The sequence below is a fragment of the Conger conger genome, chromosome 11 (assembly GCF_963514075.1).
Source record: "Conger conger chromosome 11, fConCon1.1, whole genome shotgun sequence".
Classification (NCBI taxonomy): Eukaryota; Metazoa; Chordata; class Actinopteri; order Anguilliformes; family Congridae; genus Conger; species Conger conger.
In genome coordinates, this window is record NC_083770.1 from 38,521,944 (window position 1) to 38,540,467 (window position 18,524).

At 43.1% G+C, this 18,524-nt stretch overlaps 2 protein-coding genes across 4 annotated transcripts in view; one reads left to right on the forward strand and one right to left on the reverse strand.

The window, feature by feature from the left end:
• Positions 1-109: 109 nt before the first annotated feature.
• Positions 110-5,647, reverse strand: pgam5 (PGAM family member 5, serine/threonine protein phosphatase, mitochondrial). 2 transcript variants are annotated; one of them, XM_061260472.1, is made up of 6 exons: positions 5,141-5,647; positions 3,794-3,966; positions 2,879-3,004; positions 2,492-2,580; positions 1,732-1,862; positions 110-965 (listed from the first exon to the last, which is right to left on the reverse strand). In XM_061260472.1, the coding sequence occupies exons 1-6, from the start codon at positions 5,374-5,376 to the stop codon at positions 815-817; spliced, it is 906 nt and encodes a 301-aa protein (XP_061116456.1). In that variant the 5' UTR covers positions 5,377-5,647; the 3' UTR covers positions 110-814. The 2 variants fall into 2 exon arrangements, with proteins under 2 accessions (XP_061116456.1, XP_061116455.1); XM_061260471.1 differs by having other exon boundaries at positions 1,732-1,865.
• A 980-nt stretch (positions 5,648-6,627) lies between these two features.
• zdhhc8b (zinc finger DHHC-type palmitoyltransferase 8b) overlaps positions 6,628-18,524 on the forward strand; it is a 101,372-nt gene continuing 89,475 nt past the window's right edge. The window contains exon 1 of one of the 2 annotated variants that reach the window (XM_061260326.1): positions 6,628-6,896. In XM_061260326.1, coding sequence (XP_061116310.1) covers positions 6,793-6,896 — 104 coding nt within the window. In that variant the 5' untranslated portion in view covers positions 6,628-6,792. Of the gene's footprint in view, positions 6,897-6,935; positions 7,019-18,524 lie in introns of those variants that run through there. The other variant, XM_061260327.1, reaches the window with a different exon arrangement.

Here is an 18,524-nt window from a genome sequence, read left to right on the forward strand (position 1 = left end):
GTCTCATGCTTTGTGGTGTTTATATTTGTACTGCGTAACTGATACACTAGTAACTGAAGCTTTTCTTTATCGAGGATTCAGGAAATGTGGGAACACTACAATAGGAAAGGAAAATGCAAGTGGCTGTTTATTGTGCTCATGGTCTGTTTTGAAAACACACAAAAACACTGTACATTTCTTCAGCATTGTTTTGTACATTAATTTATGCAGAGACAGGCTGGGGTTCAGTCAACATTTGTCCTCAACCTTGACCGATGAAAGCAAGGATTATTTTACTGAACAGTTTGGGGAGTCCAGAAATCACCAACACAGTTTGTGAAGAAAAACTCTTGTTTGTGTTATAAGTCAAAGCTGAGGACAAATGCAAATGTTTCATTTACAATCACATAGAAAAGGATATGGCACAAAAAAGCATTTAAACCCGCTACCCATTCTTAGATTAAGCAAAATACTTCTCTTTTGGCTTAAAAACTTCCATTTGTTGCTTTTACTGTGAAAAATACTCACAAACCTGACATTCATAAAAAAACAGGCCTCTCTGCAAGCTGTTGTCATTGCTGCCACCGAACCAACCACTGGGAATGCAACCGTTTCACGTTTTTACAAAAAAAACTGTCAAAACTAAAACGTTGCCTTCACGTTGAAACCTTTCTGTATAGTTGACCAGCTACACAGCTGAGGAGTAATCACAATGTCATTATTCTACTGCAGACTACAAAAATACCAAAAGAAAAAAATAAACAAAATACAAAAAAAATGCTCAAGACACTTAAGGAGACGTGCAGAAGATGCTACGCCAGTTCAAGGGGGGGGGTCAGGTGCGTGTCAACTTGTCCGGGGGCATGAACCCCGAATCTCCCAGGGTCCTCAGGCCCACCCTGCCGCTGGGACGGACAGTGATCCAGGTAATACTGCCGTTATTCAGCCCCATACGGAGCCAACCCTCCGGGGGAAACTGCAGCGCCCTGGAAGACAAGGCCCCAGAGCCCCCTGTCAGTGCTGCTCGCCCATGCTTGTGCTGCTTACCCAGGGTAACGGGGCCCCATGCTAGAGCTGGTTACCCAGGCTAACATGGCCCCATGCTAGTACTGCTTACCCAGGCCCCAGAGCTACCACAGCCCCATGCTAGAGTAAGTGCTAGGCCCTGAGCTACCAGTCCAGTCCATGGTGAATGAGCAGTTTTGTCCACCATTCTTCACTACCTGGCCAGGTTAGCACTCTCCATTCTTTTCTTTTCTTTTTTTTGCATGGTAAGGAAATTGTCACAAATATACATAATATAATGAAGTTCAAGTTAATGACAGTATTTTCCCCCGTGCGCTTAAACATTGGAAAGGGAGCGAGACACGCACACGTTTAGCGCCCTTAAAATGTAGAAGGATGTTTTACAGCAGTGGTGCTCACTCCTGGTCCTGGAGAGCCGCAGGGTGTGCTGGCTTTCGTTGTTACTCAGCAGTTAATTGATAAATTAAAGCTGTTATTTACACAGTTAACTCACCTCACCTGGTTTCTTGGGTCTGAACTGGTTGCTGATTTTAGGGTGATAACAAAAACCAGCACACCCTGCAGCTCTCCAGGACCAGGAGTGAGGACCCCAGAACACCATGTGGCTCTCCAGGACCAGGAGTGAGGACCCCAGCACACCCTGCGGCTCTCCAGGACCAGGAGTGAGGACCACTGTTTGGTGCCCATGAAATGCAGAAGGGCAAAGGTTTGCAGCGAGCAACGCACCTGCAGACGAAGTAGCGGATGACGTTGGCGTGGCAGACGATGATCTCGTAGCTGTCCTCCTTCTGCTTGGCGTCGGCTCGGTGGACATAATGGCGGAAGGCCGCCTCGATCCTCGCGCCGTCTTCGTGATACTGCTGAGAGGAGCACAGGGAGTTCTGCGCTCAGTCAGGGGACTTAGCACGCTCACCAGGGCCCCTGTTGGGAGAGGGAGCTGGCTACACGGTCCCAGACCCTGGAGGAGGTGGGGCTGCGACACACATCATCAACTCTGGCCCTCTGGGTAACTACTGCTACTGATTGGCTGCACCTGACTTCCAGTTAGAAGGAGGGCGGAAAACCAGCAGTCCTGAATTGCTGATCCCTGGTCTATGAACTTGCGGTAAATATTATTGTCCCAGGCCCCGGAATTTCATCTGCCAGCCCTGGCGCTCACCAGCGAACGTTGGGCTCTGAACTCTGCTCTGCTGTTTTGCTCAGACCTGGCTGAAATATTTTTTTAATGTATGTATATGTATTTGAAAATCTTCCAATGCCTTTACTGCTCACACTCTTGCAGATTCCTCTACTCAATGAAATTTTACAGATCGGAACATGCAGTGGCACAAACCAGTGAAAGACTTTTGAATCAAGGCTTTTCACCCAGGTCTGGTGACAGTTTAGGATATTTTATCTCATGGATCGCATTACTGTGGTTCCAGTAGGTGGACCAGGTTTTTCCACAAAGGAGGCGGGATGTTCCTGGAGAGAGGGTGTGACTCACCGCGGCCTCCGGTTTCCAGTGGCTGACTGCCGGCACGGGTTCGATGGGGGCCCCCTCCCTCAGCAGGTCACAGCTCACCAGCTCCACCCCTGAAATACGGCAAAGGTTTTGACCCCGCCAGGTACAACAAGGAGCACAGTGACGATGGTCACAGCCCTCATGTATGCTCCATCAGAGAGGCTGGAGGCCGGTTCCATTCCAGTTTTTTTTTTTTTTTTTTCAAGGAATACAAGTAATTTCCATAACTGGGTGAAGTATAATTGAGTTGACAAGTTTCACCCCCCTGTAAATTCTGCTATAAACCACTGAGAAAGCAAGAGAGGGAGATAAAGAGAAAGGGAGATTTAAGGATGGATAGAGAGAGACAGACCGACAGTGACCTCTGACCTGGCAGGTGCTTGCTGATGATGTTGGCGGTTTCTGTGGCGCGCGTCATGGTGGAGTGGACCAAGACATTGTACTTCAGTCCCAGATCAGCCAATCGCTGGCCTGTAAGCTCTGCCTGCTCCCTTCCTGTCAAACGAGCCGCGATCAGACCGGACCAGACACAATACAATTCATTACAGTCACTTACCTCGATAAGATTCATGCAGCTGTTGGGCCCTTGAGCAAGGCCCTTAACCCAGCATTGCTCCAGGGGGGATGGTCCCCTCCTTAGTCTAATCAACTGTAAGTCGCTTTGGATAAAAGCATTAGCTAAATAACAACATATTATTTATATAATTATTACATTACATTACATTATTAGCATTTGGCAGACGCTCTTATCCAGAGCGACGTACAGTTGATTAGACTAAGCAGGAGACAGTCCTCTCCTGGAGAAATGCAGGGTTAAGGGCCTTGCTCAAGGGCCCAACGGCTGTGCAGATCTTATTGTGGCTACACCGGGATTAGAACCACCGACCTTGTCATTTACCTTAACCACTATGCTACAGGCCGCCCTGTCAGGCCGCCCTTATCATCCACAACATCTTACAATGAAAGAGACCACAACCAAGTGCATCCACGTGAGTTGTGACCAACACCTGGCCAACAAACCTCACAGACCAGGCGTCAAGACCTCCCCCTCCCCCTCCCCCTCCCCCTCCCTCTCCCTCTCCCTCTCCCTCTCCCGCTTCCTAGTGAGTAAAAAAAAATTTATCCACAGTGGGGGAAGTCTTGACCAGCCATCCTGGGCAGCCTGGTTTCAGTAGGTTCCACGTAATGTGGAATCTATTGGGAAAACCACCATAGCAGTTGAGGAGATTGTTTACATCCAACATCCCCGCTGAAGATACTGTGAGACAGCCCTGCAGTGCCTACCTAACAGGGTTAGAGTCTTCTCCTTATCTCCATTGCCGTTAAGGTTGTACTGGGAGTGCCTGATGAGGAAGATGTTCCGGGTGGCTTTGGGCTTGTTCGACTCGGTCTCCGAGTTCGGGTCGTCGGTGGCAGTGTCCTTCTTCTTCACATTTACGAACGAGCTCGGGTCACGTCTGAACAAATAAAGGGCAGTTTGTCAGAAAAGGAAGACGTAAAACATAAAACGTTAATAATAAATTGAACTTCACGACACTGTTCGCCAGACCCACAGGCTGTCTGGTCCGGTGTGAAATGAGACCATTATCCCTTACCTGGGGAAGAAACATCAAGAGCAAGAAGAGAAACCCCAGAGAATCACATCTTGCAAGTGATGTTCTTCCATTACACCAGACCCAGTACACAAGGTTGGAACTTGTTCCCACTTCAGAAAGTGCTGCTTAGAAAGGACTCTCAAGGGCAGTCAAAATGGACTCAGCAAGTCTATGTACTCCACAAAATAGAATCACACCAGTGCAGACGAGCCATTCACTGGGCACTCGACAGTTAAATACAAGCTGCTATTCAGACTGGCATACAGTTGAAACATATTCCCAGTCTATGTTCACCCAGTTATTTTCTTGCTGGCTGAGATATAAGCATTAAAGGACAAGAATTTCTATATCAACATTTAATGCGTAATTAATGAGATGGGCAGTATAGCCTATGGTTGCTGAGATACTTGGATTATGTCGTTGCTATTTCAAATGCCATCAAGCGTTTTGTGAGTCACTGTCAGTTGACGTTGGGATCAGTCAACAGATCATACCGACCAAGCCTGGCGGAAGTGCACCGTACAGGTGTGACACGCTGCATGTTGTATGCTGGTTTAGAAGGAGGTCGTCTTCCATCCGGATTCCAAGCTAACTATCCATGTCTATGTCGCTAAGTAGAAATCTCCAGGAACATATCCTAAACACTGAATCCTTAAAAGAAGATCATCCAATAATACGGGGAATACCAGCCTACGAGATGTGACGTACTTCACACCTCTGAAAGTATATTGGATAGCTAGGCTAATTAGCTATTGAAGCTAAGCCTAAACGTCGTAGCCAATGTTAATAATTAAATAAAAATCAGTGCTACATTTTACTTCAAACAGCAAATCACTGGTTGCTAGCCTCCGGCTAATATGGTAACCCTTACCACCCACACTTAAACCCTGCATAACAGCTAAACATTTTTCAGCATGGCTGGCCTAACTGGCTATAGCTAGCTAGCTAACACAAACACATAGAAATGGATGACTAAAGCTAAAGTACATGTATATATTCATCAAAACTCCATCAAGTTAGCTAGTTAGCAACTTACTTATCCCAGTTGGTGTCCCAACCATTACCACTTGATGCCACAGTGTGGTTCCCCAATGCCCACGTCGGTGGTTGTGCTGCCTGAAGGACGGCGAATCCAGTCCAGATTTTCAATCGCTCGCTAAGCGACTTGTCCCCCAAATAGCCTAACGATTCAGCCGCCGTCGCTGCTGAAACGAGCACCGCTGCGCCACCGGCGATCCCACATACCAGCTTGACCACCCTCCTGTACGACATCCTTGCCTCAGCACGCTAACACTAGTCGCCTTCCGCACCCTCAAATACCTAACGTCGCTATTTCGATCAGAGGAAAGGAGCTGAGCCAGAAATGATAGGACTGTCTGTGCGATTTACTTCCAGTTTCAGTTGCTCCGCCAATGCTTGGGCAGAACACCGGTTCAATGGTTGAAAGACCGTCCTTTGCGTTTTACCAAAACTGGATAAGTTCTTCTACCAGGCAGGGTCTGTGTGGTCTTGATGGTCTTGATGGTCTTGATAAATAAAAGGCTTCCAAATACAGTGCCCTGCCTTGGACAAAATTAGAGCAACTAGTACGAAACGCGAAATTCCGACTTCTTTTGCATCCAAATATTGTTCTTTTTTTTCTTATTTGTTTGTTTGTCGAGTTTAAAGATATTTATCGAATTGAATAATTAAATACATACCTTAATTTTTTATGTTTAAATAACATTTTACCGGTTAAATAAATATGTCGTTTCAGGACCTCATACTGTTGTTGGTTAGCTAGTAAAACTAGTAAGCAGACTAATGGTAAAAACAAATAGCAAAAAGGAAAATAAATAGGCCTACGATAGGATACTGGGATAGGATGATACGATAGGATGAATGTCTTCAGACAAATAATGTTGCATTGAACAGTGGATATTCAAGATTGAGGAAGAAAGGAGGATGATTATATAAAAACTAAGAATCGTTTATTATTAAAATAGTGCAATTTCTTTTTATCTTTTTACTTGTTTTTTCCTTGATAGGTTTAATAGTTTTCAAATACCGTTACATCAATTGCATTTTGTAAATATTAGCCACTAGAGGGCGCACACCGTTCACTCGTGTATTAATGCAGCAGGATTTTAGAAAAGGTATTTTTAATATGAAGTTTTAAAGTACCGGTATATTCGCGAAATTAAGTTTCATATGGTCCACAATTATAATGTAATTTGTTGCTGATATATAATAAGTCAATCAGTCGATGTAGTAATGGTAGGGCTCGGAAAATCCATTTGGCATATCAAACGGCAAATCGGACCACTGTATTTGACACAATAATGTACAAACCACATTGATGTTGGACTGCCTACAGTTCTCAGTTAAGTTGCAAGAAGGACTCGCACTGTGTGTACAAGCGAAATTGCCACTAGAGGTTTGGACTGAGCGTCACAATATTCCTTTTTCGTTCTGTATGGAAGCTCCACCTTTAAATCGGCGCTGTGACCTCAGCGGTGGGTTGGATTGGTTGGGTGGGATTTCCAGGCGTTTGGAGAACCGTATTTCTATCTATCTTTGGATCTCTGTATTTGCTAGTTAGCAGGGGATTGCCGAAATAGCTGTCTTTAGAACATTCACACACTGGATCTCTGTATTCGTATGCGTCTCCCATTGGAATAAATAATTAAGGAATGTGGAAATTACAGAATGCCCAACAGCGCTGGAAAGAGATTTAAACCCACCAAATATATCCCGGTGTCTACTGCTGCCACTCTTCTTGTGGGATCCACCACTTTATTCTTCGTTTTTACGTAAGTTCTTTGAACGTTTTAATATTTTATGTGGTTCAGTATAGAGGGTTGGGTGAGGAACGGTGACTGTTCGCCGTGTCTTGTTCGATGTGGACCGAATGTAATAGTCAACGGTTGTTGCTGTAAGTTTTTTTTTTTTTTTTTTTGACAGATCTTGCCGGGCCTAGGCGGTTCTGTCCCACTCGAATGGTTTCGTTTATTTATGTGTATCGACCTAATATTATTCTCTCGGACACGACGGTTTATTTTGTAGTTTGTGTGTTGTTGGAAAACATGCAAATAATTGTAACTACCCAATGCATGGTTGTTTCAAAGAGTTTAGTCTATCTTGCTATTCCCTTTCTTCTTTGGCACGCTCCGTGCATGCACACCTCCTAACATTGTAGCGAAAGTAAGTGAATAATAATTACAGTGGCGATTGATTACAATATAACGGTAGGCCGCCATACTTGGCCAACACGAACCATACTTTCGTTCGGATTTGGGATGGGAGACCGTAATGTTTCGAGTTTGAGTGTTTTCCGGAGGCTGATCTTTTTATTTCAACGTATCTGAGCTAGTAATAACCTTCTAATCGATTTCGGTATGACCTTTGCTGTCCAGGCAGCTTCAAAGTGTTTCCTTTAGTTATTTTCCAATTAATGTCTATTTTGCTCAACAATCAATCTGAAGACCCTAAACCTCATGTTTCCTGCCCGGACCACCAAATCTTGGCTCATTTGGAGAAAAAAAAAAATTGCCGCCTTGTCCTCGATGAAAACTCTTTCCCAGGCCAGAAGAATAGGCTATCTGCAATATTGGCAGATTAGACTATTTATAACGTCATATTAGTTCGTACCGTTCATTTTTGGCCATTTTATTTATGGCTGAATTAAGCGCAAGAACGACAAATGTATTTCGAAATGGAAAAACTTGAATGAGCAATCAACTTGCGGCAATGTGCCACTTCCGCTCAGAGTAAAAAAACTAAACAAAAAAAACACACTTTGTGGAACTACTCGACCTGATTCCCAACAGCTATAAATTGCATATTTTGCTGACATCATAACTTGATAGTTTTTGTGCCCTTGAGCTCCGGCTGTGAATGATAGGCGGTGAGCTGTCATCATTCTCTCTTGAGACGGAAGTGTTTTATTGCGTTAGGCTACGATAGTGGCACAACAGCGATACCTCCGAGCATCAACCTACTTTACGAGGATATTCGATCAGCATTTCTGCACTGTGTAGGGACTGTAAAATATTTTTAACAATGTTAATGTTCTAATTTGCCAGACCACACTGCTTCACATTGTTGGTTGTGCCTTTTCATTGGGTTTGGCAGCTTCTTGCAAATAAATGTAGACTTGAGCTCTTGTAGGATATATTAATATAGGCTACATCATAGCCTAGTTAGTGCAAACCTCGTTCTTGGTCAATATATTAGTTACTGTTTATAGCCGTTGTCACGGAGAAATTGAGTATAGGGTTAACCAATGCTATATGCTGAGAGTAAGGCTTCGACGTCAACAAGGTTTTAGTATCACTAAGGAGAGAAGATGGAAAGAAAAACAGCCACAACTTTTTTTTTTTCACACGAACACCATGACGTCAGTCTCCCCGTGGCCTGTTGCCAAAGGCAAATAACATTTGCATTTCTGAGCAAGTAGAACCCTGACCGAGCAAACGTTTAACGATTATAACTCTGTGATATGATGTGTTGATTTTGCACTCGGCAACCTTAACACGACCACAATCAATATGTTATTATATGTATTGCAATGGGTCAGGCAGATTCTTTTTAGTTTCAAAGCTCTCTGCCCTGCTGGAAAAAAAAAACAGCTCAAACTATGTTTTGAAACAGCTGGTAGCTGGTATTTCAAGCTGGACACGGCTAGATTTTACACCAGGGTGTTTACCTGTCGCTAAATAATTGTTGGTTAAGGTTGTCTTCACTGTCATAATGCTGTGCTTTCTAACGGTTAATTTAATTTCTGAAAGATTTGTGCCCACATGAGCCATACTCATTCCTGAACTGGACCTCATCCGGTCCTAGCGCAGTCTTTTCTTGGTTCGTTCTGGTTGAGTAGCACTTCTTTATTTCGAAAGAGAAGGAACTTCTATACAGCAAGAGGACCAGGATTTCTCAATGTGACCACACAATAATCAGTGGCCCAATTCTTTGTTTTCCCCCCAAATGTTAGACAGATTTTGTGACAGAGACAGAATAATGTGCCTGTCGTGGAATAATGTTAAATTTGTTGGACATCGATAGATGGGCATTTGTTTTTCTTGTATTTCTTTTCTTGCACTATAGTGAAAGGCTTGGTTGCAGAGAGTGTAAGCAGATGGGAACCCAAATCTACATTTATTTGATAATTAGTCTTGCGTGTGCATATTTCTTGTATGTATCAGACTTGGGTCAAATACATCATTGTTTTGGTTTCAAATAGGCCTACTTTTCTGAGCTTGATTGATCTTGTCTGGTGCAATTGAGCCAAACAAGAGAACCAGAAGGCAGGGTTTGCACTTTTTGAGAATATGTCATAGGTTCCAATACACCAGACAAGCTTAGTAAAGTGTAGAAAGGTATTTGAATCCAATGCAATTATGCACTTGACCCAGGTCTGATGTATATATTGATTGGGTATATTATTTGCAGGGAAAGTGACTGGAAATGTATACAACCTGGGTAAGGTTTCTGAGGAGTTGTTGTAGTGCTTGGATGAGTGCCAGATTCTGGTATTGAATCTGGACCCGCCAGTGCTGTGGTCTGCAGCTCCACATCATGATACTCAGTTGACTGTTGTGCAGGGATCCTCAAATCTGACCCACAAATCCAAATCCAGACCTGTTTTTTTTTTCGTTTTTTTTTCTTCAACCAGGTAATTAACTGAACAATTAGTGCTATAATAATATATTAATAAAAATGTGTTATGTACCGGATGCTTTTATCCAAAGAAACTTACTGTTGATTAGACTAAGCAGGGGACAATCCCCCCCTGGAGCAATGCAGGGTTAAGGGCCTTGCTCAAGCAAGCTTCTTTGTGCCACACTGAAACAGCAACGGAGCTTATATTCAGAGTTTGGGAGAAAATGGGAGCAAAAAACATCTTTCAAATCCCATCTTTCAAATCCACCTTACCACTTGGTGCCACTTTTAGGCTTCTGTATGGTCAGTGATTTCTATTTCCTTTCAGTCTATGGTGGTTCTTTGTCCATCTTTTTGATGAGACGCTACACCAAGGTTCTGACTCACTGATGTCATTAAAGATTCCGTCAGGACACTCATCGCAATGAGTGCAGGGTTCCCTGGTGTCCTGGCTAAATTCCCAACCTGGCTCTCTCAACCTGCCACCTAATCATCCCCTGATTGAATTGGCAAAAAACTGTTCTCTCCTCCTCAGCTGGTGTGCATTGAAACGTTCTGGCACAAAATGGCTGCCGTGCATCACCTATGCAGGTCCTACACATCGGTGGTGGTTGGTACAGCTTTCATCACTGTAAAGCACTTTGAGCATCTAGGAAAGCACTATATAAATCTTAAGGGTCTGTATTGATTTCACTGGAGAGGGTCGTAATCCTAATTTTGTCCTGAAGAGAAGTGGTCAGGTGATCGCCTTCTCATGCATGCTGATAATGAAAGCTGTGCGTGCCATAAAGCGCCGAGTAGTCTACATCCTGATCTGCACTGACGGTATAAAGCACAGTGTAGTCTACATCCTGGTCTGCACTGACGGTATAAAGCACAGTGTAGTCTACATCCTGATCTGCACTGACAGTATAAAGCACAGTGTAGTCTACATCCTGGTCTGCACTGACGGTATAAAGCACAGTGTAGTCTACATCCTGATCTGCACTGACAGTATAAAGCACAGTGTAGTCTACATCCTGGTCTGCACTGACGGTATAAAGCACAGTGTAGTCTACATCCTGGTCTGCACTGACAGTATAAAGCGCAGTGTAGTCTACATCCTGGTCTGCACTGACGGTATAAAGCACAGTGTAGTCTACATCCTGGTCTACACTGACTGTATAAAGCGCAGTGTAGTCTGCATCCTGGTCTGCACTGACTGTATAAAGCAGTGTCGTCTACATGCTGGTCTACACTGACTGTCTGCCTTTCTGCTGGGCATCGAAGGGACCACCAATGCTGGCTGCATCTTCACAGACAAAACAAAAATAAACAGCCAGAGCTAGCATTAAATTTCGCTTTTGGCACTTTAAGAAAATATGTCTCCGCACTATGCAGCTCCCATCATTCTCTTCTCCCTGTGTGGACATATTCTGTACTATATCCTGACTTATCATGTGCCGGCTTGCCAGCATTGGCTAATTAGCCCATGTCGGTTTGGCAGTGTAAGTGGATCTGCTGCCAATATCAACATCAGCAGGCTAGCTTATCCTAAAAGGGTTTTTGAAAACCCTCTCGCCTTGGCAGCAAATGTAACCGTTTCTCCGGTTTCTCACCGACAGGACGTTAACTCAAAAAACACGGAGACAGAGGAAGGTTTCAGTGATTTCTATAAGACTCTTACTGTCCCATTCTGCTGGAGGGGTTGAATTCTTGACTAGGTAGACATAAACTATCCTGAGAAATTGACTGTAAAATCCATTTCCTTGAAAGCCATATCCACAAATTTCTGTAAATATCACAAATTGTCCTAGTCTACAGGTGTTCCATTAATGAGACTTCCATTGAAAGACATTTTATAATATGTGTGACTGCAATCTATCAGTAGTTTACCTACTGCTCAGACAAAGGTAGTGGATGTGTGGCTTTTTTGAAATTTGGAACGGGTCCTCTTTTTTTCCTTAGGGTTTACGCCGCCTACGTACCTACAATACAATATAACTTTATTCCTCCCACATGGGCAATTTCAAAGCAAAGAACATGATTGTGCAAGGCAACGTTCAGTACCTTCAGACTCATGCATCAGTACAGACTGCAGACAAAAAGGCTCTGAAGATCCCAAGCTGATTGGCTAGTTGGCAACTTCAGTTGAAAAAGCAGTTTTCCTTTCAGATTCTGGCATATGTTGGGTATATAATACTACTACTACTACTACTACTACTAGTAATAATAATAATAAATTTGATATAGCGCTTATCATTTGCGGTGGCACATCTCGGAGTGCTTTACAGCAAAGCATGTGAGTAAAAAATAAAGGAAGGCCTGTCAGTAAGAAAGGGTTTCAAGGCCTGTTTGTGAAAGCATTGATAGATGGGGCAGTTCAAAGGTCTTCACAGAAAGAGAGTGAGGGGCACGTGAACAGAAGGCTTGATCTCCCAGTGCTAATGGCTGAGTGGCTCTTTGGCTGAATGTTTGCGATGAAGAGGCCCATGGATAGATGCCATCATACAGAGTCAGCCTGGCTGTTCACGAGCAGCAGTCTAGAGTCTGCCTAACTGTTCACGAGCAGCAGTCTAGAGAACGTGTGCTGCTCCGCTAGTGTTTACACTCACACCGTTGTTTTTATCTAGTCTTCTCTCCCTAACGTCAGCCTTATATGACAACATAAGCAGGAAATGTTACCAAAGCACAGATAATTAGCAAGCTGCTTTCAGGAGTAGGTTACTGAGGTCAGCCTCAATGGTGACATGTAAATAGACTGTCTTACTGACCGCATTTGAATTGAGTTTTAATATGCCAAAGTATACCGACAGTTTCAGAAGAAATGTCCATTTTCGGAATGCTAGCTCTTTCATTTGAGTGCACATTTTGTTTACTAACAATTCTCTCCTGGAGATCTGGAGGAGAGTCAAAGCAGTTGAAGGGTTTCAAATAATGTGTTTGACCCCTGTCCTGAGGAGAGCTGATGGGTTTTTTGATATCGAACCCTGATGGAAATATTTCAGTGTGGAACCTTAACCCTTTAAGGTGTAGGACTAAGACAACATATGTGAACAATATGTGATTATACCCTCAGAAATAAGGCGACAGGGGAGGTACATTTTTGTTCTGCCACGGTGTCACAAATGTACCCTGAAAGTACAGTAATGTTCTGTTTGGGTACAAATGAGTACATTTTCCAAGAAAAAAAAAAAGTACCAATTATATTGTAATTATGTATTGCTGGTTAGTTATGGACCTATAGGGTGAGAGTGTGGAATGTTTTTAATGGAACATTCTAATGCTGATGTCACAATCTCTCCTGGTAATTGAAAGCAATGGAGTCCTAGAACACTAAAAAAAACCATGTTCCAGGAAACCGACTCTTCAAAGGGATGCAGAATAAGAACCCTTGCTATACTCCTTACGCCAGTACCTGTCATAATGATAGTAATATTTGAGCTGTGACCATAGACTCTTTGTCAGTTGATCACTGTGAAGAAAACAAAGCATTATTCACAAATGATCACTGTCCAGGCCTGTGAATGCACGGTGTCAGCATTCTTCAAACAAGCTGAAGAATAACTCTTAGCAAAGCATATTTGCAAATGTACCTGTTCATTCTAATTTTCCCTTTGCCGGCTGTGGTCATTTAACGGAGCTGTAATCTCCCATTGCACCTTGCATTTCTTTGTGAGTGCTTGTGGTTTGCCTACTGGCAAAATTCTTCATCCCTGTCTCAACTGAGAACCCAGTTTTTGCTTTAGAGAAAAAAAACATTTGCTCTCTGAAAATATGTTGGCCTGCAATAATGCAGTCTTAAGCTGTATGAGATGGCAGTCTCAAACAGCCCTCTGACCTTTTGACCTTTTAGGTTCAAAGTTGATAGGAGGCTATAGGAAGCTCTATATGCATTGGCCTGTGCAGAAGCTGTGGGGATTAGGTTGGTATGACACAGGTGTTATTTCAGTGTTGCTGCCTGAAAAGACTCTATTCTCAGTGTGCTTCTGCGAAGGGCTTAGCATGGGGGAAGTGTCTGGGAGCTGAAGCGCTGCTGCTTTTTTGAGCACACCGCTCTCTCCCGTGTGCGTTTCTGCTCTCTCTCTGTATTCATCAGTTCATAACCTGATCTGGAGAGGACCTTGGAGAGGCCACAGAGACTCGTTCAAAAAATGTTTTTTTAAAGAACCGTGTAGGATTGCTATTTCTGCTGAAAAACAACTGAAGCTAGGTTTTGAAACAGCTGGTAGCTGGTTGACCAGTTCAGACCAGCTCTATACACAACATAGTTTGACCAGCTCAAGCTATGTTTTGAAACGGCTGGTAGCTGATAATTTCAAGCAGGTTATAGCTGGATTTTACTCCAGGGATCTCTTCAGTTTGTAGGGAGAACCACCGACAGCTCTCTCTAGAAAACTCAAACCTGATAAGTTATTGTATGAACACGTGAAGCATGATAAGCACAGACGTTTCAGCGATAGCCGCTGCCTTCAGCATGCCAAACGTGCAAAAAATACCATGCTTCATGTTATCATTTCAGTTTGAACAGCTGAATAATTTCCTGTTGAGGAAATATTATGCATCAGTTTGCTATGTAGAGATAAGGGGCAACAGCCTTGAGCAGAAAATGTCTATATTGGGTTCATCTGGAAAGGCCCACGTTAAGTATAGGCCCACGGCTCACACTCCCGGGTTTTTGAAGTGAGCTCGCCACACCGCTTGTTTCCTGTTATTTATGTATGTCACCGGGGAGGCTGGCCCAGAATAGACTTCTGTAGATTTACATTTCTTTCTCGCCATATCAAATCTATTCTTGGCTATTTTATACGATTTATGTGCTTTGATGTCACCCGGTTTGATAATGAATGGGTAATGGATTCAATGGGTTTAAATTATTATTATTGTTGTTTAAATTTTTATTAAATTATTTTTTACACTAAAAAATACAGAAGACTGGATCAGTCCTTGTGCTTTGGGCTCCCGGGAGAACGATAATTAGACCCGCTCTGAAAACGGCCCGGCTTCTGATTACAGCTCATCCGTATGAGGTGATGATGATGGAACATGTGGAACGATGAGGCGATGTGGCGACCCCAGTGCTCTATCCGTCTCCATAGTTACACGGTTTTTCAAGGTCACTTCACTTTTTACTTCGACATTTACAAGACAATTTATGATCATACCCAATCACATCAAAGTGATTGGCTTCCCTGAAGGTACGCGTTTGTGTATAAAATATTCTGCATAAGTTTGCTGTTAAATTTTTCAAAAAGTTTTGCTATCAAGGTTGCTGGCTTTCGACGCCCTGGTTTCTGACTCTCCTAACAGTCAATATCCTGCCAGTTCGTACACTATGTAAAGCAGAAATGCAGGGAGATGAGACCGCCAAGTAATACTTGCGTGGTGGCTGAAATTGGCTCTGTACATCTCGAGAGGAAGACAGTTTTAGGTATCTACACGGAATAAGAAACATTCACAGTGACTGCTACTAAAATTATTCTTCCTGACAGTATCGGATAGTAGTCGGAGCATTTCATTTTCAAATCCTAAGGGAGGGAGATGGGCTGTTTTTTCATCTGCTCATTATAACGATAGTTTTCTTTTTGTTTTATAGTTTTCAAACTATCCACTATCGTTATTTTCAAATGGGTTACAGTGATTGATTGCCTAGGTAGCTTTCCAAAAGCAAGATTTTAATCAACACTAGCTGCATGAGCGCAGTCATCAGCCAAAGACATAAACGTAATGCATTGAGAAATGTAATCAAGTTGGCTTGATGTACACATAATGGTAAGTGAAGAGAGAAGTGTGACGCCGTGAATATTCATCTCTGCCAGTGTATTAGCGCTTGGTGTTGTCAAGCTAATGTTCTTCTTCGAGTTAATTTCCTCTGAAACGTACTGTCACGAGGAAGGCTTGTTTACCCCACCTTCCTTCCTGCTATTTTTGTCCCGTCAGGGCTGCTTGTCTCATACTATGAAGAATCGAGCCAGGGAAAGAGAATGGAGATTGATACATTTAGTTTAATAAACTCATCTGTCACTTCTGAGTTTTAAGCATAATCTGTATCCCTGAAGTAAATGGTTTAGACTCATAAATTGTGGTTTCAAGTGAGCTCTTTTCTCTTCATTTCAATATATTTTCAGTAAAGCCTTATTTTACATCTGAGATAATGGTATGAAAATACATTTTCAGTTTGTATTTATGGGATATATTGCCTCATCCAGATGCCTTGGAAGATATGCAGAGGCTTTTTTTTGCCTTCTTTTTCCTTGCCAGCTGACCACCACTGAGATACTGTACTGCCCTTGATTGTTTCGATTGTCATTAACCCACTGGTATACCCTACTGTGATGTCATCACTCTGCGCCCACAGCAGTGTCAGAATGTGTGACTAAATCTCAGTTCCACAGAACCCTGTGTAAAATAGGTCACTGTGCCTGCACTTCCAGTACTGCGTATTTTCTGTGGTTTTTGCACACTGGCTGTGCTGCCTTGCTCAACACACTGACCAGTATTGCAGCCAGCTGCGCTTAAAAGTGGTTCCTCTAAAAGATTAAAGACAAGCTGAAAAGTTAGACTTTTCCATCCATTTCCTGGAAAAGGATTTGAATCTAGATTTTACGTCGTCATGTTCATCAAATATTTTCTGTTCCCGTCCAATCAAGATCTTTTTCACGCATCCTCATTTGACGTCCCCCTCCACTCCCCGTCCTTTAAAAACTCTCCCCAGAAGATCGGCTTCACCGCTGTACACATCATGCCACTTCTGTTTCAGCTTGTCTTTAAAAGCAAAGGAACTATGTTTTTTTATTTTTTAACACTCCCTTTCCTATGGTCTGGAATGTTGAAGTGCCTCCGCCTTCGTTCACGAGCCGGCTGAGCTGTAGAATGTTCCGTTTCGACTGCATCAGGCCACAGCAGATGCTTTGGGAGGTGTTTGGCATCACATGGATCTCAGATTTATCGTTGCCCAGCATCCCAGGGTAAATGTGCGTGCTGTAGGGCTTGGCTACAATCTGTGACAAATGGGACGAGATATCCCATGATCTCATTATGGCACCTTCCCTATCCTCTGATCTCAAGGAACAGGAAGATTTGATTCTCAAGGCCGTGGCTCCATGAACACACGTTCTCACCTATTCGTCTCTTTTATGCACCGTTCACCCCCCAAAAAAACAACAACACGACTCAATTTCAGGCTTCTGAAGAAAGATCGCCTGAGGCAAGGCACCCAATTTTCCATCTGCTTTAATATCCCAGCATTCAGTGGGAAAGAGGTTTATTTTCTGGGAGCCATTGATGGCTGAATGGGCTGGGAGAGAAGCGGAGCGGTTGTTATGGCGATGAATTATGAAGGGTTCCGCTCGCAGTGAAGTGGCGGTAAGGGGATTTCTCGGCGACGAGACTGTCATTGCTTCAGACTTACCCAAGTGCATGATGGGTAACCGGGACAGAAACGACGCCGTCCTGCTACTTGGAACAGTCTGTCGGTTTGATCACGCGTGAGCTTCCTGGACTCATCGATTTCTCAGAGGCCATGTTTGACGTCCGAGGTTTTAATAAATCTTAAATAATTTAGCTTTTATGATGTACTCCTAATGCTGCATCTCAAAGTGAGCTTATCTCAGGCATAAGCCGGAGAGGGATGCTCTCATTGTTAATGGGGTTTTTATGGTGCTTAAGGTAGTTGCTTAAGGTTGTGGTCTTAGTTGCTCTGGGGTAACTTATGAAGTGGTATTCCTCAAAAAATGGGGGATGGGGGCTAGGGTTACTTAAAGGTAGCCCCTCCCATCCCCAGTGTGAGAGATTTCACGGTTGATTGCACTTCTCAGAGTGTGAGTGTGTGCACGTGTTTTATTACATTATGGAAACAACTTTTACGATTTTAATCGAATGTTCGATCCTGTGATCTCTCATTATCGCTTGTTGCCATGGTAAATGGCTTGCTGTAAGTGCTACAAAATTCATAACATTATCACTCATTCAGGGAGATGCACCAATTATGGGTTCCTGTTTCAATTAAAGATTAATTATTAACTATTAACTTTAAACGGCTCATTACGTTTATTCGTCAAAGCTGTTTGATTCCTTAAAAGTATTATTAACCTACTTTGTATTTGTTAATTCAATTAATGCTGTTGCAGTTTGTCCTTTTGAATAAGGTGATTAAATTGTTGTTATCATGGATTGCATTGGGTCCTGTGGTTGATAAGGTGATTGTAAATTGGTTGGCTTTGAAAGAAGTTAACTTTGATAATGTTGAAGATAAACAACAGTATATGGAAGATGAGTAAGCACTAAATCTTTTATTTGTATAGTGCTTTTCACAGCAGACTGTCCCAAAGGCACATTACATAGTAACAGAAGATAAGAAAAAATGGGAAATATCTGGCCGAAGCCCCCAAACAGCACGAGGTAAACGACGCCCTAGTGAGAGAAATACCCTCAAACAGTTGCGAGAAAAAACTCCCCAATGGGAAGAAATGTCGAGAGGAACCCGGCTATGGTAAGAGTTCACTCAAACTAGCAGATCATCTGGAAAGTCCACATGGATGGATGTAGAGTATGCAGATGAATCTGGGACGGGATAGCTTGACGTGTGGCCAAAAGTCTGACTGTATAAGTGCACCATGCACCCGTCAAAACTGGATGACTTTGAGTACATGGAACTCAATGTGTGCTGTTTAGGCTTGCATTTTAAAATTGATTCCTGTAAGCTTCGCAACAACCCAGGGGTGCACAAATAGGGCCGATCCGTTTCAGGATTTTGCGCCAACATCTGGTCTGAAGTCAAGTAAATAATTATCTGACGTGTG